At 36.8% G+C, this 25,839-nt stretch overlaps 1 protein-coding gene across 1 annotated transcript in view; it reads right to left on the reverse strand.

The window, feature by feature from the left end:
- Window positions 1-286: 286 nt before the first annotated feature.
- Window positions 287-25,839, reverse strand: part of C9 (complement C9) — a 54,343-nt gene continuing 28,790 nt past the window's right edge. Inside the window, exons 6-11 of the mRNA XM_068535270.1 lie at window positions 21,950-22,219; window positions 17,555-17,795; window positions 14,661-14,786; window positions 12,344-12,522; window positions 4,069-4,297; window positions 287-617 (exon numbers count right to left, since the gene is read on the reverse strand). Coding sequence (XP_068391371.1) covers window positions 4,082-4,297; window positions 12,344-12,522; window positions 14,661-14,786; window positions 17,555-17,795; window positions 21,950-22,219 — 1,032 coding nt within the window. The 3' untranslated portion in view covers window positions 287-617; window positions 4,069-4,081. The remainder of the gene's footprint in view (window positions 618-4,068; window positions 4,298-12,343; window positions 12,523-14,660; window positions 14,787-17,554; window positions 17,796-21,949; window positions 22,220-25,839) is intronic.

Genomic DNA, 25,839 nt, shown 5'->3' on the forward strand with positions numbered 1-25,839 from the left:
ACAATTTCACCTGATTTAACCTAATGGTTTTTGGTTGCAAATCCAATACACTTTTCTCCTTGGAGACATAGAGTTAAATCGGAGAGCTAAGACTTAAAAAAGTAGAGTTCTGTGCTTGCGGTAGGTGTTCGGCAAGTATTTGCAGAATGAATGCATGCATGTATCCAAGAATGACAGAACAAGATGCAAGAACATAAACAAGAGCACAACGGCATGATACAGACTTGTGGTAATGGAACTGGCAGAACGTATTCATCATACAAAGATCTTTCGCAATTACTTTAAATCTTTTTAACCAACACTCTCTTTTTAATTCAATTTTGTTTTGTTAGCAAGGGATTGGCATTGGCTGTGGGAGAAAGCAGTCCTGGCATATTTCACTGCTGACTCTCCTCATTAGGGAATAAAAAATGGAAACATCATAGGAGTTTAAGGAGGAAAAGAAGCATTGTGGATCTAAGAGAGAGGAGTCTTCAGAGGTTGGCAGGATTTTCATAAAGCACGTTGCTTTTCATTTGGCAGGTCCTGATCTCTGGAAGGTCCTGATGTTTTTCTTTCCATACGATCCCAGGGAAACAAACAGCAGCTCTTTTTTTTTTTTTTTTTGGCTGGCAATCCTAGGAAAAAAACAAAAGATTATCAAATCTTAATGATTAATAGAACTTCAACTTTGGGTCAATCCACCCACCCATTTATTCATCCTTTTATCTTGTTGTACCATAATGTGTGAGATACTGTCTAGGTGCTGGGAGAAGAGTGAGATTTAAGATATAAGACACATTTCCAAACTAGAGGTGATGTTCATCTTGTGTCAGGAGAGTAAGTGTGGTTAGTGCTGGAAGAGCAGGGGGGAAAGTGCTCAGGGAGCGTAGACAGAGAACTGATGCCTGAAGATGCTGGAGGAGATTTCATTGGAGGTGTTAATTGGCCTGGGTCCAGAATAGAGGTTTTTAACCCTGGCTATAGATTAGAATAACCAGAGGATTTAAAAGAAGAAAGGAAGAAAAAGAAAGAAAGAAAGAAAGAAAGAAAGAAAGAAAGAAAGAAAGAAGGAAAGAGAGAAAGAAAGAGAGAAAGAGAGAAAGAAAGAAAAAGAGAACCATGGCCAGGCAATATCCACCACAAAGGTTCTGGTTTAATTAACTTGGGATGGATATCTGTTTTGTTGTGTTTCTCTTTTTGCCCTTTTTAAAAAAATTAACCAGGTAAATACAATGGGTAACTTGATTGAGAACCACTAGTCTGGAAGAAGTAGAAACACATAAGGAGAGGGAGGTTGGATTGGTTGATGGAGGAGAAAGTTGCAGAGCCTTTCACCCTAGGTAAATAGTATGCAAAAAGAAAAATGACGTCTTAAGGTTTTCAACTTCATAAAGGGGGTCGGCCCAGTTTGTATGGAAAGCTGGAACTGAACATTCTGCAGAAAACTGGATACCTGGAAGAGCTCCCTCAATGGAAAGACTCAGCAAGAAAGGTTTCACTGTGGTCTAGTGCCTCAGCAAGGAACTCGTGGACCATCATTGATCAGGCATGAAAAGTCAACCAGAAGGTACCAGTGTTTTCAAAAATGTGATACACATATAGGAGGAGGGACCTTGATTTTCATTATCCATAAATCCAAAATGTAGAACTCAAACCAAGACATTTACATGAAAAACTGGTGCAAAGGGATGAAAACAATGGGGCTTCCCCAGAAGCAAACAACCTTAGGATTACCTTCACTACCCAGAGTAGACTAAGTTCCCACAGGAAACAAATTCCACTGAAGACGAGGCCTGCGATGAAAAATTCTTAAGTACTCAAGGAAGAAAAAAATGCCATGAGAATGAGTACATGCAGAAACTATATATTCTGGATCAATCTGAGAGAGACTTCTATATAAACATATTTAACATGTTCAAAGAAATAAAAATTGGAAAAATCCAGTAGGCCAGGAAAGAAAAAAAATAGACTTAAAACAAAACAAAACATACAGAAATTAAATTTATTTATAATTTAATTAAAATTATTTTATAATTAAAATAATTTTTTAAAATCCTCTATAGATTGGTTAAACGGTATAGCCTATACATAGCTGAAAAAAAGAACTGAAAAATTAGAAGGCAGAGCTGAAGAAATCACAGAAAGTTGCAGAATAGTCCACATAGAGAGAAATAGGTAGAAAACAGTGGTCTTGAGGATGGATTTTTGGAGACTACTAATGCTTTTTGGAATACAGAACATTGGGTTGACATTTTAGATAGATGAGAGACAGAGATAGTATATAGGAAAAATCAATTATCCTAAAATTTCAGAGAAATCTAAACATGTATATTGTCACCATGTTGTTGAGTTTCTGTGTTTGCTAAGAAGGGCAAAAGACATTCCTGTAATATTAAAAATTTTGTAAAAAAATTTTTGTAGCAGTAGTTGAAAGTATGTTTGAATGATAAACTTGAGACTGTGAATCTTTGTTTGAGGAAACTACATAATTGTTTCAGACATTTTGTTGTAGGAAACTGCTTATTCAATCAAAAATGTAAGCTCTCCATAGGAAGTTAATCTAATTAGATAATCTTGTGATAATTAACAGTTGAGCTAAATCTTACTTATCTATTAGGATTCTAATTAATTCTACCAGAATGAAAGACCAAGGAGATCCTCTTAGTATTAGAAACAGAGCTAAAGTCATTCTTCTTTGAAAAAAGTAAAATAATATGATTTCAGATGATTAGCTGTAAAAAGTGCAGAAACTCAGTTTTCTTAAACACTAGTAAAGTTAAAATTGCAAAGTTAAAATTCAGTAAATACCATTTATGTAAATTTTAAAAATCCAAAACAACATTGAGTATTTTCTTATTGGTACAGATGTATTTAGTACAAGTAAAAAATATGGACTGGAAGGATACACTCTAACTTAATGAAAGTGACTATAAGAGAAGGAGGGTGAAGGAAAGAAAGGAATAGGTGAGAGAGATTAAGAGGTACAAAATATGAGTCAGGAGTATGGAATGTACAGTGTAAGGAATGTAGTCAATAACTACATAATATCTTATATGGTGACAGATGGTAACTAGACTTACCATGGTGATCATTTTGAAACGTATAGAAATATCGAATCACTATGCTGTGTAACAGGAACTAACATAGTGTTTTAGGTCGATTATACTTCAAAACCAACCAAATAAACAAACAAACTCATAGAAGAAGATATCAGATTTGTGGTGACCAGAGGCGGCGTTGGCAGGAGGGGGAAGCGGATGAAGGCAGTCAAAAAGGTAAAACTTCCAATTATAAGATAAATAAGTACTAGGGATGTAATGGACAACATGGTAAATATAATTAACACTGCTGTATGTTATATATGAAAGTCGTTAAGAGAATAAATCCTGAGTTCTTATCACAAGGAAAACATATATATTTTTTTCTATTTCTTTAATTTTGTTATTTATAGATGAGATGAGGGATGTTCACTAAACATTGTGATAATCATTTCATGATCCGTGTAAGTCAAATCATTATGCTGTACACCTTAAATTTATACAATGCTCTATGTCAATTATATCTCAATAAAACTGGAAAAAGAAAAAAAAAAGAAAGTGACTGTATCTGAGTAGTGTGGGAGAGAAGAATGGACCTGGGCTTTTTGTGTGGGGGAGGTGATGTGGTACAAAGTACTCTATTGTATCTGTGATTGTTTTTCTTATAAAAGGGTTCTGAAGTATTTACCTATATGTATGCACACACATACATGCACATGATGAGTATATGTCCACCTGGATGTTTGTTATATTTCTGTAAGCTTTTCTCTTTATATGAACATTTTTTATAATTAAAAAGTAATACAGTTATTACAATTTATTATTTGTTTATAGTTCTGTTTAGATGTAGAGGTAGATTTTTAATTTGTGTGCTAAATGACACATAAAGGCTGATTTGTCTATTTCCACTATTCATTCAATCTTTATCTTCTGTCTATATGGATAATCTAGAAGTCTAGCGCAAATTAATTCAAGAGCTAGTTTTCAAATTAAATAACCCCCGAATGTATGCTTTTGTCCTTAATAATATCAAAGGAGTTGTTCTCACCTTCATAGATTTTCTATTTTCTGATTTCACAGGCAACTCCCTCGAACTTGTTTGGGCAGGAACACAAACATTGTCCGTCCAGCAGAATCACATTCCCTCCATTTTCGCACGGTTGGCATTTTCTTACACTGAATTCATTGATGTAGTCTGCAATGGCTCTTTCCAAATTTTGTTTCTTTAGGTGTGCATCTTTTATTTTCACTGGAATCAGATCATATATCGGAGACAGCTGCAAGAGAGCAAAACATTTAATTTTAGGTCTTTTTCTATAGACAGAGCTTGCGCAGTATTTTTCACTAAATTATTTATTCATTGCTTCATTAATTCAACAAAGGCTTATTGAATGATTATTATTGCCAGATATGATGTTAGCTTTTAAGACTACCAGTGATCAAAAGTAGTCATGACCTCTGTAATCATGGAGATCCCATTATGGAGGTAAGGAGACTAATATTAAAATAATCATACAGACAAATTTCAAATGGAAACTGTGACTAGGTGCTATAAAGGACAGGTATATGTATTTTAACAATGAACAACAGTCAGGGATTTAAAGTTTTAGCAGGCTAATTTACTGACATATTGTGAATCCTTTTTGCTGCCTTTTTTCTGCCTCCCCTTTTCCAGAAGGCAGGAAAGTGCTTGTGATCTCTTGTCTGAGAGGTGGTTTGTGTGTGATGCCAAGTCCAGAATGCCCCTAAAGGCAAACTCTTTATTGATATTTTTTTCTTTAAAAGCCTGAACTCATTGATAAATTTTTGTTGGGAGAAGGAGTGTGGGAAGAATGCCACCAAGGTGGGGGCATTCCTCCAGTCCAGGAAGAGGGTAGAGTTAGCATGTACCTCAAGTAGCAGGAAACCATAGCTAGATGTCTAGCAGCTATTTTGGGAAGTAGCAAAATCTTTGGAGTGCCCCTAAGGAAGGTGGCTATCAAGGAAGAGGCTACAGCTTCGTCAATGACTCCCATGCCCAATGTTGGCATGGAAAGTTTGCAACCACCTGACTTCAAGTGAACTTGTAAACTTGAACAATGAGGTTATCAGGATGACCACCGTGGACTAAATACTTATATATATCGTATCTTCATTTCCCAGACAGAAGCATCAGGACAAGCAAGAGCTACCCTGAACCCCATCCAACAAATGAATGAAGGATGAATTTTCCAGCAGCATGGAAGGATGGGTCAATGTCAAATTTAATTATACTAAAATAAATGAAGTAAAATGATTTATTTTGTACACTTGAATTCCTGGAGTAAGATACATAGTTGCTACCATTGAATCAGGGAAGTTTGGAAAGGCTTTCCTGAGAAAATGACTATGAAGTTGAGATTTGAGGGTGTTAAGACAGAAAGAAGATTACTCTAGTAATATAAGGCAGAATTCAAAAAATTCTTAGTTATGTTACATATATAACACATATAGAGTATACAGGGCTATGTTTTATGTACATATGTAAAACACGCATAGAAAACTTGTATCATATGCCTATTTAATGTAAGCAAATTCAATTGTGTGACTATAAAGGTGTTTGAGTAGATAAACTGTAAGAAATTGAGACACTTTGGTGGCACAGTACTTTGAAATAAGAGACCACAAAATTTAGAAGCAATTGGAATCAAAAGACAAGATTAAAAAATATACCACAGGACTTCCCTGGTGGCATAGTGGTTAAGAATCCACCTGCCAATGCAGGGGACACGGGTTCGAGCCCTGGTCCAGGAAGATCCCACATGCTGCTGAGCAACTAAGCCCGTGTGCCACAACTACTGAGCCTGCACTCTGGAGCCTGCGAGGCACAACTACTGAGCCCGCATGCCACAACTACTGAAGCCCACGCACCTAGAGCCCGTGCTCCACAACAAGAGAAGCCACCTCAATAAGTCCACACACCACAACGAAGAGTAGCCCCCGCTTGCCACAACTAGAGAAAGCCGGCGCACAGCAACGAAGACCCAATGTAGCCATAAATAAATAAATAAATTTATTAAATAAAATAGTTTTATATATATATACACACACACACACACACCACAAATTCCTGCCGAAGAGTGATGATGGATTAAATAAAGTCAACTAATCCTTTCTCTGAGGACAATGAGAAAAGCTGAACAAGATAAAAGTAAAATTAAAAAATTTGCTTGAAAGCCCTGGAGAACTAACAAGGTAACAAAACATTACTAGGCTAAGATCTGGGAGGAGGTGGAAGTTCAGTGAGGTGAGCCCAGTACTTCCGGGTCACCAGTCCCCTTGACACATTTCCTAAATCAGGAAGAGGCAGTCGAGGAGCTAAGAGGTAGAGCAGCACGTTACTGGGCTGGGGAAAAAAGTTTGGAATTCAGGACAGCAAAGGTAAACAAGTTGTGCTTTGGGTTGGGCCCCAAAGGACTGCAGCCCTAGAAGTAAAAGGGAATTGGAATTGAGGTAGCCCTGGCAAAGACTGCAGCTGGTTTTAAAATAATCCTGAGTCATTAGTACCCCAGAGGCTTTTCAGATACAAATATATATTTCTTTTGAAGACAATAAAAGCATCTCAGGCCTCAAGCTACTCTGATAGCAATTTTTAAAGTATAATATCCAGCCCACAATAAAAGTAACTAGGTACACAAGGAAATGAGCCAACGTGAATGAGAATCAGTAGACATAATAGAAACGAGAAACAGAGCTTGGGAATGCCAAGATTTGAGTTATCAGACGTAGACTTTAAAACAACTATGTTTACATAAGCGTAAGAGACAAGATTAAAAATTTTAGCAGAGAACTGCAAATTATTTTTAAAAATAGAAGATTTGAAAAAAATAAAGAGAATTAGAACTTGCTATATAATATACAAATTAATGGACTGCTTAAATAGCAGATGTGACACAACTGAAGTAAAGTTAATGAATTGAAATATAGGTTAGAAGAAGATATTGACAATGAAGCATGAAGAGATACAAAGTCAGGAAATACAGAAAGACAATAGGAAACATAAAAGATAGAGTGAGAAGGTAAAAGATCTACGTAATTTGAGTCCCCGAAGGAGACGTATAAGAAGCAGTATTTGAAGAACTAATGGTGGAGAATATTACAAACCTGGTGCAAGGCATCAAGATACTCCATTAATGAAAAGCAAGGTTAAAAACTGTTCTTTTCACACCTAGGCACATTAGAGTAAAATTGCTAAAAAACAAAGATAATGGAGAAGATCTTCAAAACAGTCTACTTTGAAAGTAGACCAATGCTTGATTCTAATAGATACAATAAATAACACAATATAAATTGTTCTAGGACAATGAGATATTCCTAGTGAAGTTTTTAAAAAAGTGACCTTCAAACTTATAGCACACATAAAAAACAACTCTAGGTTGATTGTAGATTGAAATGTAAAAGCAATACAATAAAGGTTCTGGAAGATAATATATAGGAGAGTATCTTCAAGACCTTGAGGTTGGGAAAGACTTCAAATGGGACACAAAAGCACTAACTATAGTGAAAAGAAATATACATTTGACTACATTAAAGAAATCAACATCATAATTCCTGATACGAGGCACTAAGAAGGACACAACATCACTTCTTTGGTATTCTTGCCAAAAATGCAGAACCTCAATCTACTCTAGGCCTAAACTGAGAGACAGTTGACACAATAACTGATCAATGTTCATCAAAAGTGCCAAGGTCATGAATGACAAGGAAAGTCTAAGGAACTGTCACAGACTGGGGACTAAGGAGACATGACAATTAAATGCAGCACGGGATCCTGCTTGGATCCTGGAACAGAAAAAAGGACATCGGGGAAAAACCAGTGAAATTTAAATAAGCTCTGTGATTTAGTCAATGTTAATTTTTCTGATTTTGATAACTGTACTATGGTTCTGTAAGCTGTTAACATGTTGGGGCTGCTGGGTGTAGGGTATGTGTGAAGTCTGTGCTGTTTTCGAAATTTTACTCTCTGTACTATTTGCGCAATTAAAAGTCTAAAATTATTTCAAACTAAAAAGTAAAAAAGAGGATATCTGTTATCAAGAATACTATTGAAGGGTGAAAGTTCTCCAATGAAAGAAGACATTTGTAACAATTTTATGTGAGAATAGGCTCATATCCAGAATATATCAAGAATTTCTACGAAGTCACCACAACAATCCCCTAGCATAGTCTTTTATGAATTAGCACGTAGGATTCAGATTTCAACTATGACGTGTTTATTTGGAAGAAAGAAACCTCTTACCAATGTTGCCTCATTGGCACAAACAACATAAGCCTGTGGTGGAGTTATCTTGATTTTCAAGAAAAGAAGTTCATTTTGTCTGACCTTTCAAAGGAAAGTCAAGGCCAGATAACTGAAGATACAAGAATAGCGGGTCTTGGAGAAAATACAGTTTGGATGAAATGCATAAACAGTGTTTAAACAGATAAAGAGGAAGGATGTGCAATGGCAAATAGTTTCAGAGGAGCCTCAAACCCAGGAGTCGAGAATCCCAGAAGAAGACAAAAAACGATTAAAATATACTTCTTGAAGTTTGCTTGAAGAATAGCATGTTTTTCTAATGAACTTTGGCCTGCGGTTAACTAAGAAAACAGTTTTCATTTTTCTCCTATACTAGCTAACTCCCTTCTCTTTCTACCATTTTCCATGGATGTAATCTATAACGCAACATGTTAAAATACAAATAAATTGACAATACTGTTTGATATTAAGTACATTTAGGTTTCTTTCAGGCTTCCAAACTGATGAAACTATATGTACCAAATGTAGTTTGTTGAAAGAATGAGTGGTTTTTATTTTTTAATTGCTATACAAGAGAGTTAGGAATGACTTTTACTATATAATTATAACTGTAATGACTATAACGTAGAACACTGGTACCACAGCTCTTTAAAATTCTGATGTTCTTTAACATCTGGTGCATCACTCTAAGAGTTGTATAATATAACAAAAATGGTAGGTAAATTAATTCATTATTATTCAAAGTTGCTCCAGAAAGAGCTTAATCTAACTTGACATGTGTGTGGATAAGAGTGGTTGAGGGAAATGAGGAAAGGAGAATTGAGAAAGAACGGAAAAGGCAAGATAAAGGCAAAAGAAACACAAATACACAAAATTCATGCAGGAGGACCCATCCATTTGCACAAGGTGAGTCATAAATTTGGTTATATTTCCAGCACATTGAAAAAGACAACTGAATTTTAATGATTATTTGCATGTAAGAAAAGCTCACCTGATTCCCAAGAGAAACAAAATGATCCTTGAAACTGAGAATTAAGAGCTGTATCTCCCATGAGTTCTCATAAAGGGGACATTGTATTTTGTAACATCCTTTCAGTAAATAAAGCAAGAATAACTTTGTTCTTTAGCATGCAAAAACAAAACTTTTCAGGAAGCCAATATGCCGTATGCTAGCTCTGCGGATTTTTACTGCTACTGCTCTGGAGGAAATCCTAAACTTTTTATCTCTCAGGCAATTGTTACTAAATGTATTTTCTCTCACCTGACATCTTTATAACTAGTTTGTAGCAGTAAGCTCAAGAAACCGAAGTTCAGCTATTCTATTGAGGTAAAATGTAGAGCCATTTGTGTTAATATTCAGGTAAGCTGGAATGGAATTAATACACTTTCATGAAAGTTGAAGACTATGACAAAGTCAATATTGAAAGAGAGACCCAGCCTATCTCCTCTGCAGGGAGAAGGGCTGAAGGAAAATTCTTGGACTGGGCCAAGACATTCCTCAAGAAGTGATCTGGGGTCTGTTGATGCACAAACAAAAGGATAATCAAAGCCACAAGATTCTACTTAATATAGCATGGTCATAGTTACTTTAGTGTGGAAAATAAATATAAATAAAACCAAATGCTTTACTTAGAAAATCTCAGTAATATATTTAAACAGCCTTTAATTTAGAGTGATATAACTTCTTCCTGTTTCCTCCAAGAGAAACTCTTTGCAACATAAATACCTAAGTAATTGACAAATTGCTACAGAGAATTAAATATAAACCAGTTTAGTGTGAGTGGGGAGAGGTTTTATCAATTCTTTACATAATTAAATAGGAGGGCCAATTATCTTAATATTAAGGTCATCCCCAGTGCTTGGACATGTCATATGCAGACAATGGAATGCTTCAAATTACCAAAGAATGAATTAGTGATTATAGATTGTTTAATTACCTCATGGAAATGCCAGTTAACCAAAGGACCACTTGCATTTATGAGAGCAAAATAACTTGGAGTCTATTTCAAGGTCAAATTAAGCTACATCTCAGGTCTCTTTAGAGATTTAAAAGCCATACGAAGTCAATAAAAACCATAATATTTTACTAGTTTTTGAACTTCTCCTCCAAGAAGATAAATTTAAAAAGTGTTTCATGGTGGACTAACTATGGTTGCCTTCTTCTTAGGCAGAACATTGATATGAAAAGTCCAGGTTTCCAATTCATGAAGAAAGAAACATACAGCTATTTTAGACAGAATGCCCACCAATCTAAAAATCTGGGGGTCAATAGTTGCCCTTAAAAATAGGATAAAACTATATTTTGCATCCAGCCAGTAGGACTGTGCCAACAGAGTTGTGAAGGTTTTTGAATAGTTCTAGTAAATCCAGTAGTAAATCTTCAGCAGATACTTTATTGACTTGAGATTTTAAAAATCAGCTCTGGAATATGATGGACTATTATTAAGACCTCCTCAGAGAACAGTCTTGGATCCATACAAGGACAGTTGAACTTCCTTTGTAGAAATGAGAAGACAAGACACTTTAGGTGTCCATCTGAATGTAAACATCCACCTAAATCAATTTTTTTCTTGTTTGTTTGTTTGTTTGTTTTGGTCACGCAGCTTGTGGGATCTTAGTTCCCTGACCAGAGATTGAACCCAGGCCCTTGACAGTGAAAGTGTGGAGTCCTAACCAACTGGACTGCCAGGGAATTCCGAATCAATTCTTTTTTTATTTAAGATCTTCTGAAACAGATTTATTTCATTGAGTTCAAGATAATGAATTTAAATATTATTTAAATATGACAAAATAAAAGGGGTCTCTTCTGATTTTAATTTTATATACGGGCATGCTAATTTGGACAACTTTTTTCCTCTCTTTGTCCTAGTTTTGGGACAAAATATGTGAAGACTCTCACAGATGTGCTTGCACATTTACAACTGGGTAGATTTCCACAACCTAAAGGGAGAGTACATTACAATTTTCCAGTTTCTGAGTTTCTCTCTCACATAAATGAAGTAGTTTTGGTGGTTTCACTCACTCTTTAAAGACAATAATGAAGAATGAAGGAACACAATTCTCTAATAACTAGTCCTATCAAAAATGTCAACATGTTGGACTTCCCTGGCAGTCCAGTGGTTAAGACTCCGCACTCCCATTGCCAGGGGCATGGGTTTGATCCCTGGTCGGGGAACTAAGATCCCACATGCTGTGTAGTGTGGCCAAAAAAAAAAATGTCAACATGTTTATAACTCAAGTTAATCAAAAGGAAGTAGGAGGCAATCAAAGATAAATTTGACCCGAGGGAAGAAAATTGTGAAACATACAGGGAAAATTGAAAGCTATAGAAGAAAGTAGGAAAAATACTTTCTAATAATATCGGGAACAAAATAGCAATAAAGGAAAACACATAGCCTTTATAGTTAGTTTGGGGAGAGAATGATGAGGCTGAATAACATTGGCATTTATATCTTTACAATTATAATGTAGCTTTTTCCCCTTAGGAATAAGCACCAAGACTGTAAAGTCCCAAAAGGTTTATAAACGGAAGACTATTATAATCAAGATACAAAAAGGAAAGGATTTCCTGACCATGAGAATTGTTCACTCTTGGTCTTATTTTCTGAGAACTTATGAACTTCCCTTTCACAAAGGCCCTTGATAAATACAATTCTCCTGTGTTGGAAGTGGTGGTACGATGTCACCTGAAAGCAAGGGACAACTGGGGCAGCAGGAAGGGAACTAACAATTTCTGTGCAACTATTTTGTACCAATCTGTGCTATAGTCTCTATACAAGCAATCACATTAAATCCTCAAAATAAACATGGAGCCCTGGAGAATTCAGTGTTGCAGAAGTCAGAAAAGATTACACATCTAGTGAGGAGCAGAGACTCAGACTCAGCCCGGTTGGTCTGATGCCCCCTCTGTGCCTTTCTTCTATGCCATGCTTCTTTCAGGGATGAGATGGGAGTGCATTTGAATGCTCACATCTCTTTCAGATGAAGTTAACTGTTCACCTGAGCCAGCAATTACATTTAGTAAGAAAATGACAAAATCTTCTATGTGAAAATAAATATTTCTTACCTTTTGATTTATGAGCACTGGAGCATCATTTAAGGAAGAGGCCCAGTTTACAAAGTCAGTCACATTAATCATCCTGGCTCCTTTGAGAAGCTTCTCTTTCAGTTCAGTTGCATGTTTTCTTGTTCCTCCTCTTATGAATGAAATAACATCATCGATGAGGTCGTCACTCATGAAGTTTTCTGAGAAGAGAAAGAAGACAGAAGCGAAGCATGCATAGTTCTGTGACATCTGATAGACATTTACTGAACCCCTTTCATAAGGTATAGTCTAGTACATTTATTGAATTTTACTTATAAATATTACTTATGTAATTTTTTTCACCCCAAATCTCCAAGGGTAATTTTTATTAGTAGTCAATTATAGATTTCAATCATCTATTTAAAGAAAATATAAATGGTATGATGCTTGAGATACATTAATAATTTAAAGTTCATCACCTAAGCACATGCACACATGGGAACACGACTCTTGATTGGATACATTTTTTGTTGCAGACTTACCTTCATAATTATATTTTGTGTAAGTTTGCTTTAAACTATTTTAATATTATAAAAAACTTCAGAGTATAAAAAAGAATAAAGTAAAAAGCACAATTTCTTTCCACCCCAATTTTTACGTTATTTCTCCCTCAGTCTCTCCCAGACTAAACCGCTTTTAAAAAGCTTTTGGTGAATCATTTAGAGTTGTGAATTTTTTGAACTAAAAAGTAATTTCAAGGTGATTTTTGTTCATCCTTCTTTATTTTTATAGATGAGAAGACTGAGCCTCAGAGAGATGGAGTGACTAGCCCAAGATCACACAGTAAGCTTAATGGCCAAATTTTGAAATTATGACATTTGATGGCAAGGTCAGCTTTCTTCTCACTTCATCAGTAGTTTCCAAGCATGGCCACATGTTAGTGGCTGGTATGCTTTTAAAATTATTAGGTTTTCCTCTCTTCTACTTCTCCACTATCAGCTGACTTTTTTTTCTTACATCTTTATTGGAGTATAATTGCTTTACAATGGTGTGTTAGTTTCTGCTGTATAACAATGTGAATCAGCTATACATATACATATATCCCCATATCTCCTCCCTCTTGCATCTCCCTCCCACCCTCCCTATCCCACCCCTCTAGGTGGACACAAAGCACTGAGCTGATCTCCCTGTGCTCTGCGTCAGCTGACTCTTTAAATCACTCTTCAAGTGAGTCTCAAGCATTTGTATTTCTGAGAATGCTCTCAAGTATTTCTGATTAGAGTACAAATTGAGAACTCCACTACTTCATGCTTATAAATCTGCTAATGATTAGCAACAGAAGTAATATTTATACCAAAAAAATTATATTTTTAAAAATGTTATGCACTGATTTAATGTTAAGGATGGATTAGGTATTTTCTTTTTTTCACCCAGTTTTATTGAGATATAATCATGTACAATATGGTATGTTTAAGGTGTACAGCATAATGACTTGACATACATATATATTGCAAAATGATTATCACAATAAGTTTAGTTAACATACATTACCTCATATAGTTACAGAAATTATTTTTTCCTTGTGATGAGAACATTTAGGATCTATTCTCTTAGCAGCTTTCAAATACATCACACAGCACTGTTGGCTATAGTCATCAGGTTGTACATTACATCCCCAGTACTTATTTATCTTATAACTGGAAGCTTGTACCTCTTGACCAATTGGGTGAAGGTGAATTAGGGATTTTGAGTCAGGTGGAAGACTGAGTTAGGGAGATGGCTTTGGCCTTCTCCTTTCTTGATGGACACAGATAGCACTGTCACTAGGCCATTTGGAAGCTTTGTTAAAATTAGGGGGAAAAAAGAAAACTTTCCTCAAGATATTTTTCTACCATCGGGCTTCTACCATTGCCATGATAAAAATACAAATCTACAATGACCACAGTGTGAATGGCTGTATTCCCCAGAGCTGTGCAGTTCACGACCTGCACAACGATGATACCATTGAATACATGTCCCCAGGTTACTTGTGTTTATAATGGTTTGGGAACCACTGTAAAGATAAAATAGCTTTTGGGAATTCCCTGGCAGTCCAGTGGTTAGGACTCCGTGCTTTTACCACCGAGGGCCTGGGATCAGTCCCTCGCCAGTGAACTAAGATCCCACAAGCTGGTGTGGCTTGGCAAAAAAAGAAAAAAGAAAAAAAAAAGATAAAATAGTTTTTAAGCACTTTCAGTTTGTTGTTGTTGTTGTTGTTTTTTATAAAGAGGGGAGACAATAAAGAAGGCTCATAGTGACAGGGCAGTGCTCATTGACCTTTCCTCCTTCTTTTTACCCTAGTAAGTTAGGCCATACTTACCAGTTTTACCATCACCCCTCTTTAAGCAATTGCCTGAATTAATATTTCCTGTGATTTCAAGTCCAGCATTTAGAGATAAATCCAGATTAAACCCGAGGCATCTCTGTATATCCCTTAGTTCAACACCTGTTTAATATATTTAGTTAGAAATTATTAGATTATGTCTATCAACATCATAAATAAATTCCAATTTTGCTATTTTGTGAGAAACATACTTACTTGGATTCCTAGACATTATTACTGAACTCAAATGCAAGGTTATATCTGCCCTGCTTTGCCCTCATATTAGAATCTAGTGGTCTCCTTTGACTTTGCTTGTCAACTTAATGGTAAAGGTCCTATAAATTTACCCCTTGTTAAAAGGCACATGAGTCAGACAAGGGTGGCTATAGTCCATCCTTTACCTCTAATACCATAAAAGGGAGACAATGTCTAACATGTATTCAATGATTATATGCCCAGCATCATTCTAAGCATTTTGTGTAAATCAACTAATTTAACCCTCTCATTGACTTTCTGAGGTAAGTTTTATTATTATCCTCATTTTACAGATGAGCATAAGGAATCACAAAGCAGTTAAGGAACCTGCTGATGGTATTCAGTTAGTAATTAGCCAAGTAGGTATTAGAAACAAGAGCTGTCTGGTTATTAAGCACTTCTCTGTATCAACTTCATAATTTGGTCATGGGAGGCATCAACATCTCCTGATCCTCTTTGGAAGACTCAGTTCATCATTGAGGTAGCTAGTTTGTTGCTTTGGGCAGATGGCTTAAACATATGACACTTTATTCTGGTCCTACGAATGCTGTTTAGTAGACATTGGTCTTGGGAGCTGACTCATTGTGGTGTGTGGTTGCTCCAGTTATAACGAAGAAAAATCCCAGTATTTACTCAAGTATATAATTTATTGTCTATTCTCCTGATTTAAAAGAGGAAATTATTTCTTCATTTTAAGAGTAACTTCCCAGGCCTGAGCTCATTGACCATATCAGTTTTTGCTCTTATTTATCATTTCAGATCACACACACATATACACACACATATACAAACACGTGGTTGTTTGTCTTGGAAGCCAAAATGCTTTACAAAGAAGGAAAGGGAGAAGTTAAGTTAATCCCAGGATCCCATGGTGAGATTTAGAAGTAGAGATCTGAGGCATTTAGTCAATCAGTCATTCAACAAGTATCTTTTGTGTACCCACAATTACTGAGAACTTAAGAAATATCCAGTGGAATTTCCCATGGTGAAGGAGGAGGGAGGATAAAAATGGAAGATAATGCTAGAAATTCAGAATACTAGATTTCCAACCTTAACCTAAGAAGCATGAGAATTCTGATTCGAAGATGAGGATGAAAATACCTAAATGACTCCTTAAAGCTTAGATTCTCTACCTCAGCTGTGGACCTCTCCATGACCAAACAGAGTCTGGATACCCCAAAATGAGGTGGAGGACGTGGCTTGGACCTTGGGTGTGGCAAAGTAGAGAAGTGAGAAGAATGACTTCCTCTTCAAAGACCCAGAGTCCACCTAATGATCTTTGTCTACTAAGACCAGAAGGTAAGTAGATATAAGTAGGGAGCTCTGAGTTGTCCAAGATGAAAGATTTCAGCCCATAGAGTTGTTTCACCAAAGCAACTCTTAGCCTGAAGTGTTCTTTGTGTTTTGATCACCCTTGCTGAGCCTTTCTCTTCTGATTTTCAAGTTACTCAAGACACATTCTTCTTGTGCCCCTCCCCCATGTGATATCTATCAATATAGCCTACTGGGCAGGGCTCCTAGATACCCCATTATGCCATCTCACTGGAATAGCCTTGTGAGGCAGTATAAACCAAGAAACCTCATACTCCACTCCCCCTGGAAATGCATCTACTGGCCCAAGACTAGACTGAAGCATCAAGAGCAACTGGTTCTGGCCATTCATATTTGTTTCATCCATAAAGGGTTTATCCACTGTGGGGACAGTGTCAGGCTTTAAGATCAGAGCTGAATCCCATTTTTTGCTTGACACAGCCAGAGGCTAAGGAGAAAGAGCCATGGAAGTGCTTTTGGCAACACTTCCTTCCCTAAGAGACACACCCCAAAACTTTGAGGGCATAGAGAGGAGATATGCTGGCATCTTTCACCTCTTTAAAGAGTGCTGTAACTAAGCCTTAATTACTCACAAGATAAATAATTAAAACTTATTAACATAGAAACTTGGCATCTAGTTTATTCTTAAAAGGCTTTGAGGAAGTCTTTAGGTCAGGATGGTAATTATGTAGCACATAGGCCTATTCTGTGCATATGGCAGACACTGATGGTCAATCATAGACTCTTTTCCATGATTCAAGTGTGGTCAGAAACCTATTTATGGACCCAATTCAACCACCACCCCATAGTTAGAATTGTCGTCATATGAGGTGAAACTAATTTTCCACTCTTGCTTTAGATTTACATGCTGTTAACATTGCTTCTTCCTTCCTCTGTGAGAGAAAATTTAGAACATTTCCTTTCCAATTCTGAAGAATACTTTGGAAGATAATTGGCATACATATAATTGAACCAGTCTATGGATTAAGCAAGAGGTTATGTAAATGACGTCTTTTGTACTTTTCACCTTTTAAATAGTATTTCACTAAAAGCAGCACCACCAAATAATATTATATTGCAATACGATTTTGTGCATTTCTCAGTAGTGCTGCTGAGTAGTGCAGGGCCAAGTCATCTTGTTTGAGGTGGAAGTCAATTTGCTGTTTGATAGGATTTTAGAGGCCAAAGGGCAGGGAGAGAGTTATCTCAAAGAAGCAGGTTACAAAACTCTACTCTAAAGCCTTTAACCATTGGAAGAGGATAACACTAGAAATAGTGGATGGTTACAACAATGTTGGAAGTTAGAACTCTATTTCTAGGTATACCTTTCTGGTTCATGGAAGCTTTATCCAAAACATATATTAGTTCATAGAGTCCTCCTAGAGACCCAGAGCTACTGTAGTGGGTTCCATAGGTTTCCAAAAATGCAAAATATTCCCCCTTTTCATAGGTAGCTGGTAGAGCTTTTATAGAATCCAAGAAAGTTGTTGCGAGCATGACATCCCGAGTTCTCATCACAAATCTTCCCAGGTGAATGACTCCTTTTACATGCAGAAATATTTTTTCCTTTGTTGTAGAGCAGAAGAAAAGAAATATGAGTTTTATCACCATTATTTTGAATTCAAAAATCACAAAATTTAGAATTTCCATAGTCAATACGTTTTTAGCAGTGACCGCAAGATATCGCTTTAACCCACTTGGAATGGCAAACTTAAAATCCCATCAAAACTGTTGATGAAGATGTGCAGAAACTGGAACTCTCTCACATTGCAGGTGGAAGGGTAAAATGGTACAACCACTCTGGAGAACTGTTTGGCAGTTTCTTGTAAAAGTCAACACACATCTACCCCAATGGCCAGCAACTTCACTTCTACATAAGATCAGTAAAAAAGTAGTTTACAAAAAGACCTGTATGAGACTTTTATAGAGGCTTTGGTCAGAATAGCTTAAAATTGAAAATGACAAATGTCCACTGACAGGGGAATTAATAGACAAATTGTAGTCTATTCACACAAAGGAATACTAGTTAGCAATAAAAGGGAACAAACTACTGATACAGGCAACAATATAAATAAATCTCAAAAATATTGTACTAATCGAAAAAGTCAGGCACCAAAGAGTATATACTGTATGATTCTATTTATATGAAGTTCTAGAACAGGTGAAACTAAGCTGTGGTCAGAGAAATCTGGTCAGTAGTTGCCTCTCAGGCAGTAGGGGATTGATGCAAAGGGCATGAAGGAATTTTCTTGAGGTGATGGAAGTATTCTACATCTTGTTTAAGGAGGTGAATAAAATAGTCAAAACTCATCATGGAGCTATATGCTCAAAATATTTTCATTTTATTGTATGCAAATTATACCTCCCTAAGTTGACTTAAAAATGTTAACAATGGAAGGAAATGTAGATGTTATATATGAAGCCCAATTTTATTTTACACATGAGGAAACTCTGATACAAAGGTATCAAGTTATTTTCCCCAAATCACACAGAGTCTGTGGCAGAGATTTGTCCCAAAAACCTAGGTCTCAGGTCTCTCTGTGCCTTCTACTAAGTCCTCTCAATTTTTGATAACAGGAGGGACAGATAATATTTTAAGCTGTGGCTTTCAAGCCAATCTAAACACCTCAGCAGTTAATGTTCCCAGGGATGATGGCTTAAATTTCCAAAGGAAAACTGGGGCAGTCACAAAGAACTATGTGATTTAATGCTATAGACTGTCCTGGCCAAAACTAAACTACAGCTGACATCCATGATTTTGTGGAAGGTTCTTTTGAAGTTCTCCTGCTGTACTTGTGGTTAGCACGTGTTGATTGCATAGGAGTTTAATACGCTTTATTATTTTTTTAAAGATACATCTTGGTGTATACGAACATCACACCAAACTTTTTATGTTTTAGAAGCACAATTGTTCACACTGCATGACTTAACTTCAGGTGATATTGGGTGATTCAGTATCTAACAAAAATCTTAAAGAAACTTACTCCATATATATGTGTTCTCCACCTGATGACTTGCATAATAATTCTTAATGCAACCTCAAAGATGCACAAAACATATTTGGATTCCCTTTCGTTTTTGCTAAAATTAGGTGTATCTTGTCAGAAAGACATGTTCTTTGACTCAACTTATTTTAGAGGTAGATCTTAGATTATTCCCATCCAGATATACTCTTGTTTCTTCCATCTTAAAGGAATAAAAATAATCTCTTGGCCTTATTGTTTGGCCATTTGCCACTCATTTCTTCACCCTCATTAGAAGCAAAATTCCTTTAAAGAGTTTTCTGTACTGGCTGTTTCCAATTCCTCTCTTCCCAGTTTCTCTTAAATCTAACCCAGTCATGCTGCCGCCCTCACTACTCCAACAAAACATCTCTTTTGTTCAAAACCTCTTCTGAAGGGCACCAGTGACCTTCACAATGCTAAAGCCAGTGCTTCTTAGTCCTCATCTTTCACATATTAGCACATTTGACACAGTTTATCACTCTTTTCTCTTCTATAGAATTTATTTATTTTTTGTTATCTAGGGTAGTTCTTCTCAAAATGTACAGTGTGAACAAATCACCTAGAGAATCTTGTTAAAACACAATTCTAATTCAGTAGGTCTGGGGTAGGGTCTGAGATCCTAACTTCTCAGTGATGTTGTTGCCACTGGTCCATGGACCACACTTTGAGTAGCAAGGTTCTACAGCATTACACTGGCCACATCTTGCTTTCCTTCACTCCTCTTTCTTCAGACCTCTTTCTATTGAAGTTCCCTGAGATTAGTCTTTGACCTTCTCTTTTCTATCCACACTAACTTCATTAGTGGTCTCACCAAAGCCTATGACTTTAAGCACCATCTATATATTAACAACTCTGAAACTTAGAGCTTAATTCCAGACCTCTTTCCCAAATTCCAGACTCATAACATCAACTTCCTATCTGACATCTCCAGTGGAATGTCTAACAGACATCTCAAACTTAATCTAACTAAAACTTAACTACTGGTCTTCTTCTCCAAACCTGCTCTACCTGAAATTTTCTCCATCTCAGTTGATAGCAACTCCATCCTTCCGGTTGCTCAGGCCAAAAATTTTGGCATTTGTAGAGTCATGTTTGACTCTACAACTGTCCTTTCTGAACTGTCATCATCTCTCACCTGGATTCTTGCAATAGTTTTAACAAACCTTCTTCCTTTTGCTCTTAACTTTCATAATCTCTTCTCAACTGTACCCAGAGTAATCACTGAAAATATATTAGAATATGTCAACCTTCTATTCAAAACATTCCAATGGTCCCTCATGTCACTCACTGAAAAAACCAAACTCTTAGAACAGGCTGTGGGGCCCTTTATGATCTGATTCAAAGTAACCTCTCTAACCTTTTCTCCTTCTGTTCACTTTGGCCCAATGGGCAGGTATGTTCCCATCTTAGGGACTTGTCTTTAATAGATTCTTCTGCCAGATATATCATCCCAAATATAACTATTTGACTATTTCCTCTCCTTCAAATCTTTATTCAGAGCTCATCTCCTCAGTGAAGCCTACCCTAAGCTTCTTTTTTAATACTGCCATCTGCCCAGGAGTCCTGATTGCCATTATACTACTCTACATCTCATTTTATGCTATAGCACCTATCATTTTCTAAATACTATATAGCTTCCTTTTTTACTGTTATGTTTGTTTCTATCTCCCCCTGCTAAACTTTCAGCTCCATGAGAAGATTCTTTATGAGTTTGGTTCACAAATGTATTCTAAGCACCTGGATCAGTGCCTGGCCACATAGTAAGTCCACAATTAAATATTTGTTGAATGACTTAAAAGATTTTCCAACTGCATCCTTTGGGCGAGTGTGCATGTGGATATAGAGGCAATGTATCGACCGACCCATTATACAATTAGGCATAATATAAGTACTAAGAGTGAATGAGTATTATTTTTTAAGTGGAAGAAGGGTATCTAAATAGGAGACTGTGATATCAGAAAAGAAAGAGTGAGCATTTTACCAGCATCATACTGACTACAGAAAGTATATTCTATATTTATTCCAAAGGCGATGAAACAAACTTCTAAATCTGGCTTAAATATTAAAAAACAAACACATTTTCAAAGTCTCAAATTAAAGGTATGATTACAAAGTAAGCAGACCAATCTCATATGCAATGTGTACAATTTCATGGCATTGTTACTTTAGAAATACACTTTACAGTAAGTAAATAGCCATCATTCTAAGACATTACAGTGAATTACCAAAATTCCTTAGTATGATTTTTCATTGTACTTCTGAAGAGAATATAAATTTAACAGTCTATCACCACAATCTCAGTCAAAAAGCATGCTCTGAATTCCCTTTTTTCTTTGTTGGCGCCACACGGCATGTGGGATCTTAGTTCCCTGGCCAGGGATCAAACCCGTGCCCTCTGCAGTGGAAGCACGGAGTCTTAACCACTGGACCACCAGGGAAGTCCTAAAAAGTATGCTCTGAACTCTTAATATGCTTGTTCTGTTGACAGCCACAAACATCTCACCCACTTATTACTGCTATACTGAAGAGATTTTTCTCCAGTTAAAATTCTTCTTCTGGACCTTCAAACTACCTACACATTTGAGGATTTGTTGAGTATTATTTTTCTTTCTCTTATGCGCTCTATCTGCTCTAAACGATTAAACTTAAAAGAGGAGGTTTGGTTAGTTTGAAAAATATTCCATTATATTCTCTATATTAAATGTTAGGTCTTACCTTCTTCGAAGAATATGACAACAACAGTTTGTAAGTTTCATTTTTGGAATATGTAAATCGAAAGGTACCCTGGGCATTTGAATGATTTGAAAAGTCTTTTTTGTCAGAAGGTTTTGAATCTTTACTTTTAAACCGTCCAATTGCTTCAAAAGGTGTGTATTTTATAGTTAAATCTGCATTAAAATTTGATTTCTTCTCTTGGATGATACTTCTGAATATTTGCATCTGTTCATCATAATATTCAGTTCTGAAATTTTTGTCGGCTTTGGTCTAAAAGAGAATAGCAAAGTGTTTTTGAAAACAACATACAAAAAAACCACCCAAAATAAACGGAAAAAGGCAAACATCAGGCAACTTATTTGAAAGGGAGTAGAACAAAGAAGTTGAGCCAAGGCAAGAAAGTGAGACTGCTAGGGTTCAAATACAGATCTGATGACTTTGAGAACATTACACGATAACCCCTCTGTGCCCAGTCTGATTCCTAGTGTGTAAAATAGGGATACTCACCATACCTGGCCCAAAGGTTGTTATAAGGAGTCAATGAAATAAAGCATATGAAGGACTTAGAACATAGCCAGTTTTCAAGAGTTAATATATTAATAATTAAAAAGCAAGTTGCATAATAGATCAGATGCACAATATACTCCCATCTGTGTAGAAAAAGAAGGAAAGAAATGATAAAGGTACGCCTTCCTGAAGCCTTATGGACCAGGCACTGTTTTGAGCATTTTACACATGTTAATTAATATAAGTAGAAAGGCCAGGACTTGAGCCCTGAACTGCCTCTTAACATTTACACTCTACTGCCTACTTAAAAAAAAAAAAAAGCCTTTACATGCATGGGAAATTACTGGAAAAATAGACAAATCATGGAGTGGTTGCCCTGGGTAAGGGGAACTGTGAGTAAATGGATATCTGGAGTGACCGCAGGCTTGCTTTTTCTTGCATCATCTTTTATGTGGTTTGGACTTTATTTATTTATTTATTTATTTACCACATTCATTAGTGTATTAAAAAAACTAAGTAACCTAGTTAAAAATTAAAACTTTCAATTAACACAAATGAACTTATTTACAAAACAGAAACAGACTCACAGACATAGAAAACAAACTTATAGTTACCAAAGAGGAAAGGAGGGTGGAGGGATAAATTAGGAGCTTGGAATTAACAGATACGCAGTACTATATGTAAAATAGATAATCAATGAGGTATTACTGTATAGCACAGGGAACTATATTTAATATCTTGTAATAACCTATAATGGAAAAGAATTGAAAAAGAATAAAACTGAATCACCTTCCTGTATACCAGAAACTAACACAACATTGTAAATCAGCTATACTTCAATAAAACAAAGAAAGAAACAAACAAAAACTTTCTCTGCCAACTTGGTTATTGTCAGGCATCAACGGGAGGGCTGTTAATCTCAACAAACTCTCGTTCCAGAAGTCCTCTGTAACAGGCTGTAACTCTTGTCTGGAAAGAGACCCTCACCTCTTCAGTCAGTGGCACAGACTGGACTCCGTAGCATGCACTGGGTGACTGTTCTGCATGAAGAATGCTGTGGTCTGAATGTTTATGTCTCCCCTTAAATCCATATGTTAAAATCCTAATGCCCAATGGGATGGTATTAGGAGATGGGGCCTTTGGGAGGAGCCTTCTTGAAGAGATTCGTGCTTTTATAAAAGTGACCCCACAGAGCTCCCTAGTCCCTGCCAAGCATGTGAGGATACAACGAGAAGTCTGTAACCCAGAAGAGGGCCCTCACCTGACCCTGCTGGTGCTCTGATCTGAGACTCCCAGCCTCCAGAGCTGTGAGCAATACATTTCGTTGTCTCTAAGCTACCTGGTCTCTGGTATTTCGTTATAGCAACCCAAACAGACTAAGACAAGAAACCTAAAGTCACCATCTAATGGGAAAGACTAAAATGTATATAATTTTCGTTAAAGAAAGGCATGCTGGGAAAAATGCTCAATGCAAAGGGAAGAGTAGCCTAACCATGTCACTTCCCTGTTTAAAATCTTTTCACCTTCCCACTGCCTTTAAGATAAAGTCTAAACTAGACTTATTCCAAGTTAATCTCTCCCTGACTGTACTCCAGCCCTCTGGCCTCCTTTCTATTTCCACAGCCTATGCTTCTTCCCACCACAGGGCTCTCTTATGATGCGTTTACTTTCTGGAATGTTCCTTAATCCCCCAGCCTCCCCCATCCTCCCTTAACACAGACATTATACACACTCACACACACACACACTATATACCCCTGGACTGGTGAATCCCTACTTCTATTTCAAGTCTCAGCTTAACCATCACTTCTTTAGGGAGACCTTTCCTGATCCCACAGACTAACAAATCTGTTTCCTATAAGCTCTCATGGCTCTTCTTTTAAAATAAAACAAAATGAAAAACACTTCCCTTTTATAATGGCTTATTTAATAGACCTTCAGATGGTAAACCCCAAGAAGTCAGGGACCACATCCATCTTACCCACACGCCTCCATGGCCTCACCACTTAGTGAAGTGCCTGGCAAAAAGTAGATTATAATAAAGATGTATTAAATTTTTTTAAATTAATTATTTGTTTGAATATCTCCTGCTTTAACCATGAACTCTTTTTTTTAAATTAATTAATTAATTAATTAATTAATTAATTTTTGGCTGTGTTGGGTCTTCGTTTCTGTGCGAGGGCTTTCTCTAGTTGCGGCAAGTGGGGGCCACTCTTCATCGCGGTGCGCGGGCCTCTCACTATCGCGGCCTCTCTTGTAGCGGAGCACAGGCTCCAGTCGCGCAGGCTCAGTAGTTGTGGCTCACGGGTCTAGTTGCTCCGCGGCATGTGGGATCTTCCCAGACCAGGGCTCGAACCCGTGTCCCCTGCATTGGCAGGCAGATTCTCAACCACTGCACCACCAGGGAAGCCCAAGATGTATTAAATTTAATATGCAGATCCAATATAGCTAACAATAGTAACTCATATGTATTGAGTGCTTACTCTGTGCCAGCAGCTGTTCAAAGTGTTTTATGTAGAATAAATATTTAACTTCCTACCTTTAAGGTAATTTCTATAATTATCCCCATTTTACAGATAAGAAAATATAGGTTAAAAAATTTGTCCAAGATCATACAATCATACAGCTAGGAAGTGGCCCAGCCAGCAATGAAACCCAGGAAGTCTGATTCCAGGGTGGAGCTGTTCATTCTTATGCTACACTGCCAAAGAGGGCTTGACAAGTTCTGAGTGGTAAAATGAAGAAGGGATTCATGGAAAATGTTGCCCTGAACGTGGCCTTGAAAAAAAAAAAATATATATATATATATATAGAGAGAGAGGTGATGCAGTTTGCTGTACACCAGAAACTAACACAACATTGTAAATCAACTATACTTCAATTAAAAAAAAAAAGAAAGAAAAATGAATAAGATTTCTATTGCCTTGAAATCTAAGGCTAGTAGAAGCAAATGAAGACAATTCCACTCAGTCTTCCATGATGAGAAGTGCCAAAGCTGAGCAAAATGGCACCAGGAAACCACCTCTCCCTCACTCTTCTAGAAGGCTAAGGTCTTCTTAGCTCACTGGCTTCTAATTGGCTGCAGGATAGGAGTGGCGTAATTTGTAGGCTCTTGCACTTATACCTGAACTGGTTAAAAAGGAACTGGCTCTAGGCAGGGATCAACTTAGCAGTGTGAAGGATTGCTTGCAGGTATAAGGGAATGTTGGTCAGGGTGTCAATTAGAATGTTGTTGAATGGTCCTCTTTCACTAATGCTAGGATGGTAGTAGTGAGTAGAGTCTGGAACAGTGAGGGTGGGGTCACCCCAGAAAACCTAAATACAAGAGCTGGATTGAAAAGCCAAAAATCCATCCATCAAAAAGAAGTCTGAGCTGCACGATA

Source organism: Eschrichtius robustus, chromosome 2 (genome assembly GCF_028021215.1).
Source record: "Eschrichtius robustus isolate mEscRob2 chromosome 2, mEscRob2.pri, whole genome shotgun sequence".
Classification (NCBI taxonomy): domain Eukaryota; kingdom Metazoa; phylum Chordata; class Mammalia; order Artiodactyla; family Eschrichtiidae; genus Eschrichtius; species Eschrichtius robustus.